The sequence below is a fragment of the Myotis nattereri genome, assembly GCF_964212035.1.
Source record: "Myotis nattereri genome assembly, chromosome: 3".
Classification (NCBI taxonomy): domain Eukaryota; kingdom Metazoa; phylum Chordata; class Mammalia; order Chiroptera; family Vespertilionidae; genus Myotis; species Myotis nattereri.
The window spans coordinates 21,734,974-21,746,709 of record NC_138077.1 but is presented as its reverse complement, the minus strand read 5'-3'; the positions used below and the strand labels follow the sequence as shown (position 1 = coordinate 21,746,709).

The 11,736-nt window shown below is 42.3% G+C and overlaps 1 protein-coding gene across 1 annotated transcript in view; it reads right to left on the bottom strand.

Annotated features, from left to right (window-relative positions):
* Nucleotides 1–262: 262 nt before the first annotated feature.
* The window catches only part of LEKR1 (leucine, glutamate and lysine rich 1), a 116,104-nt gene continuing 104,630 nt past the window's right edge, over nt 263–11,736 (bottom strand). Inside the window, exon 13 of the mRNA XM_081086396.1 lies at nt 263–1,926. Coding sequence (XP_080942522.1) covers nt 1,522–1,926 — 405 coding nt within the window. The 3' untranslated portion in view covers nt 263–1,521. The remainder of the gene's footprint in view (nt 1,927–11,736) is intronic.

The following is an 11,736-nucleotide window of genomic DNA, read 5'->3' as shown; positions in this document are numbered from 1 at the left end:
CCAGCGACACTATTCTACGACGCTACATTCTCTTGTCAAATGCCATTATAGTGAATACCAATCTCTGTACAACAAAAACAAGCATTCTAAGCTTTAACACAAAATGTGCTCATTTCAACTAGTCAGGGAAATTAGAGGACCTAATGTGGAGCTTTCTTTGAGGTGAAAACAAACAGACAAAATCTACTACTGGTAGATTAGACCAATCTTTGTATGGTTGGAGATAAACTTGATTTTGCTTAGTAATTTTAGTTTTTTTTTTGCCCAGGGAAGGGATTTCAAGTACCCTTGTCAACATGAAATCCTATCAACATGATAGCCAAATACCAGAGGGTTTTGTCGGCCATATTCACATGTCATATATCATTCTAACCTGGGAGTAAGAAGCCTGAATATCCATGATGCAGTCTAATGGATGATTTAAGTAAAACCAGTCTTGGAAGAAAAATACACTTCTGTTAGATGGAGAAATAGATAGATGAACACTAGCTTAAGATAGAGTTATGTTTTTAGAAACAGGCAGAGCCTGAAGGTTCATGGTAACTTAAAATAGCTTGTCTTGTTTCTGGTTTAAATTTCCACTCTGGAAATAGAAAACATATTAACCAATTACCCATTTTCAGGGGTAATAAAATTGGAACCTCGATTAAACTGTCTTGAATTAGTTCTCTTCTCAATGTCTTGAGAGTACAAGTTCAAATCAAAGCCTAGCTCTGATGCCAAAAAGCATTCAACGTAGAAAATCTCTGTGGAGCAATTGTTTCGTGGCCAGGATTACTATTTTCTAAAATAATCTCTATAGCTTGAAAAGTAAACTAGTTTTTCCCTGAATTGGAGTGGCTTGCCCCCCTTTTTTTAAGATCCCCAGATTCACAGGGAAGAATGTCTTCTTAAAGGTTACCTGTCATTTCTTGAAAGAAATTAGATTACAATTAGACTGAAAAGAAAAGATGATGATGATGATGATAATGGTGATGATGAAGAACTCTGTGAATATTTGAACTAAGCACTTTGGAATTTATCTAATTAAGGACTAAAGTACTTTTATTTTCTATTTGGAATACTAATTACATCTATTTAACCTATTCAGCTTAGCAAACAAATGAAAGAACAGCAATGAAACCACTAAAACCTATTATTTTTGTGTGTGTGGAGATACCTCTGCCTGTAATGGTGCAAAAAAAGAAAAAATGTTCTGGGTGAAAATTTTGCCATTGATCTCTGAGAGGGTGTATTTGTAGAGCACATCTGAACATACTTTCCATAAATATAGAAACTGGCCTCTGGAATCACAACAATTTCATTATTTGCTGCAATTTCAAAGGCCTCTTGGAAAATGTGGCTTCCCACCTCTCTAGGTTTTCTTTTTGTTTGTTTGTCTTTTTGTTTGTTGTTTTTTTCAATTCTCTTGTTAAGAATGTCTGTCGACATGCACTCTCAATCTGGGATAGCCACGTGATCTTTGTCATCCTCAGCTACACGCACGCTGTGTGGATCTATCTGCTCCTGACTCCAGGTCGGTCACGGCTGATTCAGTCTCCTCCGCAGAAGGGCGGCCAGTCTCTGTCTGTTCTCATTTATTGAAGATGCCCGGCCCCTGGGCGGGTGCGGTTGGAGGCTGGGCAGACCTGAGCTGTTGGCCCTCTTGGGCTGAGCTGAGGTTGGAGAAGAAGGGGGTTTCGGCACGATGTTGAGGCCTGGGATTTTGGTGCCCCTTTCAGAGTTCAGTTTTGCAAGGCTTCTCTCTCCCTGATGACCGGCTGCAGGGGCGGCGAGGCTGCCGGGGCTGAGGAACCGCGGGGTCACCGGTAAACTTCCACTGAGCCTCCTGAGCTCCAGGAGCTGTTCTCTGGCCTGACTCAAAGCCTCCGTCAGTTCAAAGCGTTCTTCGCACTCTCTCCGCACTGTTTCCTGAAGGAAAGTGTTCTGAAATGAGAAAAAGGGGGGAAGCATCCCTGGCTTTAATCAGTGTACCTATGGATAGTTCTTGGCAATATAAACAGAACTGGACTGGAAATCAGGGGTCTGGGTTCTTTGACTATCTTTGTGGATACTCTGCCACATGGGACAGAAAAGTAAAAAATGCAAATGATTTGTGAAGCTGGAACACTTGAAGAGAACATTCATTTAACCCTTGCAGTTTGCAGATGAGGAACAAAGAGCCAGGGTCACTCAGATGATAGAGGTGGGGCTGGGGCTGGGGCTGGTTCTGGGTTCCACTCTGTCCTACCTATGTGATGCCTAACAGTTAATATCTGTAGTGCCATTAAGTGATTGAGCATTGAACTATGAACCAGGAGGTCACGGTTCAATTCCTGGGTAGGGCACATGCCCGGGGTTACGGGCTCAATCCCCAGTGTGGGGCATGAAGGAGGCAGCTGATCAATGATCAATGATTCTTTCTCATTACTGATGTTTCTATCTCTCTCTCCCTCTCCCTTCCTCTTTGAAATCAATAATTATATATTTTTTTAAAAGTTTGCAGCCTTGTAAGTTTGAGCAGAGTTGCTTTTTATGTCCTTAAGAGAATCTGGAGCCAAGGGTGGAAGCCATGGGATTTATATCAAGCAAGAATTTGAATAGCTAGAACTCTCCAGAGGATACTCTGAAGCAAGCATGTCAAACTCGGGGCCATGGGCCACATGCCTCATTTATTTGGCCCATGTTAGTCTTTGAGTTTGATATGCTCACTCTGAAGGGTCAAATCTCATTTGACTGGGATATATCAGAGCAAATTTAAGTTTCACATGTGTGACTGGACTAGAGATCATTAAGGTCCTTACACATTCTGAGGCTCTACATTTCTAGCTGAAGAGTTGCCCATCTTTCATCTGAGGAATTCACCAAAATTACTTCAAGGCCCATGGTAAGAATTGGGTCGTGGATCATTTATGTCTGTACCTTGTCAAAAAAGAGTCTAAAAAGTAAAAATTCAAAGTGGTATCTGAATAAGTAAAACACAATTACAATGATTGTGGCATGAGATTCTTCGACTGAAAATGAACTTCCGTCAGGTTAGCTTGTTTGTAAAAACAGCCGAGACATTCCCGCGTCTGACTCTCAGTGGAAAGCATCCTCCTAGGGGTTTCATGACTAATCTGCTGTCAGTGGAACTGAATTACAGACCATCAAGGAAAGTGAACCTTCCTGTATTTGAGTTTCTTATGATTATGGTTAGAACTCCATACAATTCCAAATTTGGTAATCAATAGTGAGGAATGTGGAGCAATTCCAGATTAACAGTTGCCCTGTCATCTTCTATGAAACCAGCGTCATGCCTGGGTCACACGAAGCCTCACATGTACATATATTATTAACACATGTACAGGATTCATATATGCACATAGTATTTTTAAAACCATGAGGGTTCATCACTTGATTCTAGTTAATTTCTATTCTATTTATTTTTCTTTGAGAAACAGGAGACTAAGGATTGTGTCTGTGGCATTATCATCTGGGTTTCATGAACTCTACCTGAAACACTTGTTGAAAAAGCAAGGGAAGGAGGGCTGGAGAAGATTAATACGGTGCTACGTCGGGTATCACCTCATTTCCTGCTCCCAAGGACTACGTTTGACAAAGAAAGACACTGAAGCTCACACTGGTTATGTAACTTGCTGAGAGTAACCCAGCTCCCAGCGGCCTATGCCTAAGTTAATTGTCAAATTAATTATATCAACCATGCAGGGGCCATTGTGTTCCAGGACACTGAAGCAATAAAAAAACAGTAAGACATTTAATTTGGTGTTGCCCAAGTTTTCTAAACTTCATGTAAAATGATTAGATTTACAAGTCATTCAATACTGGGTAAATTAGTATAAAAATTTCCTGGATTAAGAAAACTATGAGAAAGATTTATTTTATTTGACAGTAAAAAGACCAAAAAATGGATAGCAGTTAGCCATGAGGTCAATAAATTGGTGCGATGAATAATAGGTGCACTAATATGGAAAGACAAAGTGATGGCTGATATGATGACGAGAGTTCTCATTTGAAAGTAACATCAAATTCGATCCAGTTACTAAAATTAAATTCAGATCTCAAAGGAAAGACACAGTGCTCTACAGAAAACATCCATAAAGTAAATCACTTAAAAGCTATCCCAGGCAAGTGACATTCCACTAGAGGAGGAAGTAGAAAGGCGAAATGAACCCCAAGATGTCCCCATAGCAAGTATAATGGAAGCAAAGTGCCCGTCAGCTCCAGGCTGAACTTGGAAGGGCTGCTGGCCATCCCAGTTGGGGGCCCACTGCTGTGGAACTCATCCTTCTTCAAGGCTATCAGCTTCCAGAAAAAAGATGAACTCTCTTATTTCCCACACTGGGAGGACCTCTGAATGCAAAACAGGATCCAAAGTTAGGACTTTTATTTTTGTCTGTTCTGCAAACACCATGAAATCTCAGGTGAATTCCACAATAGCTGCATATCCTCTGCCACCATTACCTCCTCCTTTAAAACTGAGATTATAATTCTGTGTTGTGTGACAAGCAGCTCAGATGTTATCATTTACTCACTCAGGGAGTAAAAAAATGGAAACAGAGCACATCAAGGTTAGGGGATTGCTATTGCAGGGGTGGAGTGTGTGTGACAGGGCATGACCAGAGCACACGTGGATATGGCCAGAATAAGTAAGACACATTAATGGAAAATTCCATCATATGTGGAAAAGAATCATTCACTCGTGGTTGGATTGCTTTCAGCAATCGAGGCAAAATGTTTGTCTCTTTTTTAGTTGTCTTTTTGGAAGGTTGTGTTGTAGCAGAATTTTAATATGTGCTTTTATTGAACAACATGGGAAAATGTGTGAGATGGAGTATCTTCAGTAAGCTTGAAAATCATGGGCAAGCATGAGAATAATCAGTGAAGCAATAGCATTCTCAATGTTTCAGGCAGAGTTGTCATTGGCCATATTTTAGTGTGATAAAATAGCGTAACTGGATTGCAACTAAACGGAGTCAAGATGAAAAGGGAGGCATGAGAGAGGTGAAGAAGGGACGGTGGGGTTTTCCAGGCCGAGTGGGCGTGAGTACAAACACCTGGCAGTGGGAGTGGGAGAGGCACGTTTTGGGATGACACATGGCTTAGAATGACTCAATTGCAGAGTGTGCAGGGGAGGAGAGACCAGGACTGAGGCAGGGAGGAGTGAGCAGGTCAAATCAAGCACAGTTTTGGTAGTGTGCTAATACTAGAATTTTGTTTGTTTTAAATAGAATCACCTAGTAGCTTCTACAAATCCCTATACCCAATGCCAATTAAGTAAGGATCTTTGGGGTAGGCCCAGCCATCAGTACTTTTTTCCTAATTCCCTAGATCAGGGGTCCTCAAACTTCTTAAACAGGGGGCCAGTTCACTGTCCCTCAAACCGTTGGAGGGCCGGACTATAGTTTTAAAAAAAACTATGAACAAATTCCTATGCACACTGCACATATCTTATTTTGAAGTAGAAAACCAAAACGGGAACAAATACAATATTTGTATTTGCATGTGGCCTGTGGGCCGTAGTTTGAGGACCCCTGCCCTAGATGATTCCAATATACTGACACTTAATTTTTTTTTTAAAAAAAATTTATTTTAGAGAGTGGAAGGGAGAGGGAAAGAAACATCTTGATGTGAGAGAGATTCATGGATCAGCTGCCTCCTGCACACCCCCTACTGGGGATGGAGCTGGAAACTTGGACATGTCCCTTGTCCAGAATTGAACCTGTGACCTTTTGGTGCACAAGAAGATGCCCAACCGAGCCATACCTTTCAGGGCTAATACTAGAGTTTTAACTTAATTCTGGGGGCTATTTGGAGTGATTGAAAGGTTGATTTTAAGCATGGAGCTGGATGGTCAAATTTAGATTAAAGGAAGATCCCTTTGCCAGCTCTGTGGAAAATGGCCTCGAGTGGGGCATGATGGGAGGAAGGGGGGACAGCAGGAGGCCAAAGTTTTCAGGGAGAAGGTTCCTACCCTGAGTGGCTCTTGGTTAGGGGAGGGAGAACTAGCATTCCTGTGTCATTAAGCCGTGTGGATTGGTGGAGAGCATTATCTATACATATGTGTACAACATTTTCAGATAAAGGCCACTTTCAATGAGCTTAAAAATATGACTCAATTGTACTCCTACTGGGCAAGTAAATGTCAAAATAAAAATATAAATTGGCTCACCATCTGTTGGAAAGTTTTAATATGGCCAATTTTCTCCACTCTTTGCAATGTAAGGGTGGTTTATTTTTATGTTTGTTTTCATTTTTATCCGTAGAGACAGCTGGATTGCTTTCAACAGTGGAAGAAGCAAGAGAAGGCTTTGCTGGGTAACTTGATCATTCTGAAGGTGAGAATCCTGTTTGTGATAGAAATTGGCTACATCTGGTATAACTTGGGGGAAATATGCTTAGGAAAGCAAGTCCTCATTGAAGAATAAGCACAGATTGGCATCTTTGTTTATGCTTTACTAGAGGCCCCGTACATGAAATTCGTGCACGGGAAGGGTCCCTAGGCCTGGCCAGTGATCAGGGCTGATCAGGGCCTTCCGGCTGCCGGCCAGGGCCTTCCTTTGTTCCGCGCCACACCCTGGTGATCAGCACACATCATAGCGAGCGATCGAACTCCCGGTCTCCTGGTCAAACTCCGGAGGGGACACTTTGCATATTAGCCTTTTATATATATAGATACCCAGTGAGGTCTGAACCAGTGAGATTACAGTTTCCAACAACCCAAACTAGATATAGCCCAGGGCAAGTGGATGGCCAGCCAGCTGGGTGGGGAGTTCAGGTGAGAGGAAGCTCTGTGGAAAAGGTGTGGAAATCTGGAAGATGAGTAGGAGTTAGCAAAAGATATGCCCAAATTTCCATTTAAGGCTTCTGCTCAACTAATATGATCAGCCCAAAATACTGCAGAAAAACAGTGAAAATTGCCCTTTGGTAAGGCAGGAATGAGAATCTGAATAGATTTCCAGGAGAGGAGGAGGATGGACGTCAAGAAAGTTATTCTTAAAATTGTATTTGTGTGCTTGCAAACGTAACGAACACTGTGAAATAACTATGGCAGACATACCAGAAATGGCAATAATCCTTGGACTGCTCTCACTGTTTAGTTTTCTAGGTGTTGATTACTAACTTTTTACCAAACCACTTAAGTGTGCATGTCCTCTCAACATGTCTCAGTACTCCATCTAATCTATCAGTTTTTCTTTGGTCTTAGAGACATACTTGTAAAAACCCTGCATTCTTTTGCTGAACCCATCCTGGCTCTCTAAATCTGTCACACTGTCTGCTGTAATCCTTGGACTTCCTACCATGGGCCTGGGGATTCCCTCCACCTCTTTCCTGTGTTGGATGGAACTCATTTTCTGATTTCTACCTCTTGTTCTTTCTTTGTTTACTCCCTCAGTGCAGTGTCATATATCCTTTAAACAGCTTCCCAAGTAAGGCTGCAAGGAAAGTATCATTTTTGAGGAATCTATGTCTGAAAATATCCTTACTTGACCCTTGTACTTGGTTGATCCTTTGGCAGTATATAGAATTCTAGGTTGCAGATAATTTTCCTGCAGAATTTGGAAGCCATTGTCTTCTAGTTTCTGTTGTTGCTGTTAATAATCCTGATGCCATTTTTATTATTGATCCTTTCTAAGTGACTGTTTTTTTTTTTGTTTCTGGAAGCTTTTAAATAATTATGTTTATTATCCTGAAGGTACTGACATTTCATAATGAAGTGCTTTGGTGTGTTTGCTTTGCTATCCATTATGCTGGGTGGGCCCTTTCAATATAGAACTAAATGTCCCTTCTGTACTTGGAAATATTCTTGAATTAGTTCATCGATAGTTTCCTCCCTTCCATTTTCTCTGCCTGGAATTCCTATTAGTGGGGTATTAGATATCCTCGCTTGATCCTCTAATTTTCTTTTCTTCATTTTCTTTGCTTTTTCTTATTCTTTCTTGGAGATTGCTTCATCTTTATCATCTAACCCAAATGTTGAATTTACTGCTTCAGCTCAGTAATCATGATTGCTCTTTTTCATAGCCTCCTATTCTTGCTTCATGTATGCAATATCTTCTCTTTTCTCTCTAAGGATATTAATTATGCTCTTTTTTGAAATTCAGTTTTGCTTCTCATGTTGTTTTGTATGTGCTTCACCTAAGTTCTTTTTTTTACTTATTTATTTGATCCCGGCTTCGGTCTTTCATATTAGAGATGTTCCTCAAATGTTTGGTGATTCTTGCCTTTTTGAGTCTCCAAAATGTTACTGGAAGTTCTGTGTACATAGGGAAGGCCTTACTGACTAGTATACTTCTCAGTGAGCAGAGTGGACAGAGATATAGCCATTTTACTGGGAGACCCCACTTGTTAGTATCTATAATTCTTTTCTTTTGATATAGCTCATTTCTCCAGAGAAGGCGCTTCCATTTTCCTGGCTATCCTATATAATAAAGGGGTAATATGCAAATAGACCGAATGGCAGAACAACCGAACAACCAATCAAAGCATAATATGCTAATGATATGCTGAGGCTGCTCAACACAGTGCTATGATGTGCACTGACCACCAGGGGGCAGATGCTCCAACTGGTAGGTTAGCTTGCTGCTGGGGTCCGGCTGATTGGGACTGATTGAGATGGGCCGGACACACCCTGAAGCCCTCCCTTGGTCCCTCCCCAGCTCAGTCGTGCACTGGTGGAGTCCCTCAGCCTGGCTAGTGACCTCTCGCAATCCGGGACCCCTCAGGGGATGTCAGAGAGCCAGTTTCAGCCTGATCCTATAGGCCACACCCCTTGGGAAGGCGCAAGACACAGGGTCTATGGCTAGCAAGTGCTGCTGCAGCAGCGCAAGCCTCTCCTGTTTGGGACTGATTGGGCACGAGCCCACAGCAGGTACAGTGGGGCCCGGATGAGCGGGAGGAGCAGGTAGGAGCTGCAGGAGGCATCAGACTGCAGGTTTCGGCCCGATCCCTGCAGGCCACTCAGAGGGGCCTCCACCCGTGTATGAATTCATGCACCAAGCCTCTAGTAGATATATAAGCCTGGTTGTCTGTATTCTGGGAAGTGAGGGGGTGAAGTAGACTAGAAGGTCTCACCCTTTAATATACATACTTTCACTCTAGCCTTATCCTATACTCTGCTGTATCCTTAGGTCCAAAGCCCCTCACATTGTTTTTCTAGAGTGTAAGCCTTTGGTACCAGCCAGGATAGTGGGTAGGGGCAACTTGGGTTTAGGGAGGGCATCTGAGCATCTCTCTGCTCCTTTTATAATCAAACAGTCCTATTTTCAAATTCACTCTTCTCTCCCTCTTTCAGAGGTATCTGGTGTCTCTAACTCCGGGGCCATTCCACTGCTGTGGCACATAATTGGGTTTGGTCCTTTTAGGATTTTACCCCATTCCCACATTCTCCTGAGGCATTAGGTTTCAATGTCCTATAGCAGGGGTCCTCAAACTACGGCCCGCGGGCCACATGCAAATACAAATATTGTATTTGTTCCCGTTTTGTTTTTTTTACTTCAAAATAAGATATGTGCCGTGTGCATAGGAATTTGTTCATAGTTTTCTTTTAAACTATAGTCCGGCCCTCCAACGGTCTGAGGGACAGTGAACTGGCCCCCTGTTTAAAAAGTTTGAGGACCCCTGTCCTATAGTCTGCTAATTTCCTTTCACCCGTACTCTGCTTTCCATTTTCCAAAATGTAGTGGACATCTTTTTCACCTGGAGTCAACTCCTCTCTTGTTTTCTTTTCCTTATGAATTTATTCACTTTTTATTAATGTACTGTCATTTTGGTGGTGTTTGGGGATGAAGCAGCGATGAACATATGTATTCAATTCTCCATGTTTAACAAAAGCATCCCTTTCTACTTCTGAATACCTTTCATCGGCATCAGATGGCACAGGAGCTGGCAGAATGTAAAAGTTCTGCCCCTTTGTTTTCTTGATCTATAGCCTTAAGACAACAAAATATACTGAATTCTCTGTGCTGGTTTTCCTTTGGTGGTTATACGTGAACTGGGTTTTTTTTGCTTTGCTTTTTGAAATTCACTACATTCTTTTTCTGGATCACAACAAGGCCCGTAACAGTGGGGCCACACTGCCCTGACAGGGCTCACATGGAGCTAGTAGGAAGGAAAACTGGCAGCCAAAAGCATGCGCTCTATTTTAACCTGCTTTTAAACGGTAATGTCCTAGTCTCCAACACTTTATGTGTTGTTGTTGTTTTCCGACTTCCCTTTCTTTTTAACATTGTGATTTTTTTATTGTGAGTCCACACCCTCGGAGGAATTTTCAGGGCCCCCTTTCACATTTGCATTTCCCATACAGTTTTATTTTCCATTTTCTCTCTTCTTATTGACCTGTAGCTTTGTGGCTTCACCTTCCTGACCCTTGTTTCTGTGGCTGCTCTCCCATAATCCCTGCTCCACACAGGAATGCCCATTTTGCCCTTTAGAAGCTACGGCTTTCCTCCTATCCTTGAGAACTTTCTTCATACAATGAAAAGCAAAGTCCACCCATTCTCTGGCCCCTTGAGCGAGAGCAGGACTTTCCTCTCCTTAATTAGCTTTCTTATTAGAGCACTAATTTATCTTCATTCTAAGGGGAATTTGTTCTCCACTTAAATGTGGCTTTTCTTCTCTAGGACCTAAGAAATTTCAAGTGTCTGGAATGCACGGCCAAAATAGTGGTGCTTTTCACTTTATATGCTGCAACCTCTGTTCTTTCTGGCCAGGAACGCCAATCACTTTTATTTGCTAATTTCCCACTTTTATAAGAAATTCTGGATGGTGGCATGCTTAATCAGAGAAGCAGTCTCAATTATTTACTCTTACTGTTCGGTTATAATTATTTACCTTCTGCTGGAAAATCTAGCCTCCCCTCCCCTCTCTTCATCCCAGCAAAAGGAAATTTGCCCCCCTGGCATGTCCTTAGCTAACTTTCCCTGTGGGATGATCCCTCTCTACTCCCCAGTAATAATCTATAATCATTTGTATACCATCTTGGCCTCCTGTATCTTTCAAAAGTCTGCTTTATATATTTTTAAATCTTTATTGTTGAAAGTATTACATATGTCTCCTTTTCCCCCTTGACCCCTTTCTAGCCCTTCCCACCCTCCGCCTGAGTGGCTTCCTTCTACAACTAATGAGCAGGAAGAGCTCCAAATGTAGCTCCTTTTGTCTGAAAGCGACATTCACTGTTCACTTTTAGTCATTTCTCTTGCCAAAATTACCTCGAGGGGCCCTGAGATTGGTCGCCCTAAAATAGCCCTCTGTGCCTGCCCTCCTGCTATTCTCACTCATGTGCAATCCCTTTGCTCTGACTGTGGGCTGGGCTTATTGACTCGTTTATGATGAGTAGAAAGAATACAGCATAAGCAATGGGATGTCACTGCTGAGATTAGATTACGAGAAGACTGTGGCTTCTCTCTTGGGCACCCTCTTTTGCACTCTCTCATTCTTGTTCACTTGCTTGCTCTGAGGAAAGCCAGCTGCCCTGTGGTGAGCTGCTCTATGGAGAGGTCTATGCTGTAAGGAACCGAGGGAGGCCTCTGGCCTCCGGCAAGGTGCTGAGACTCTGAGCCCAAGAGCCATGAGGAAATAAATCCTGCTCACAACCACAAAGTAAGCCTGGAAGTCAGTCCTCCCCAAATTGAGCCTTTGTATGAAATGGCAGCCCCTGACAACCTGATACCAACTTCATGAGAGGCCTTGAGCCAGGGGCACCCAGCTAAGCCACATTCAGATACTTGACCTACAGAAATTATCTATACTAGTAAT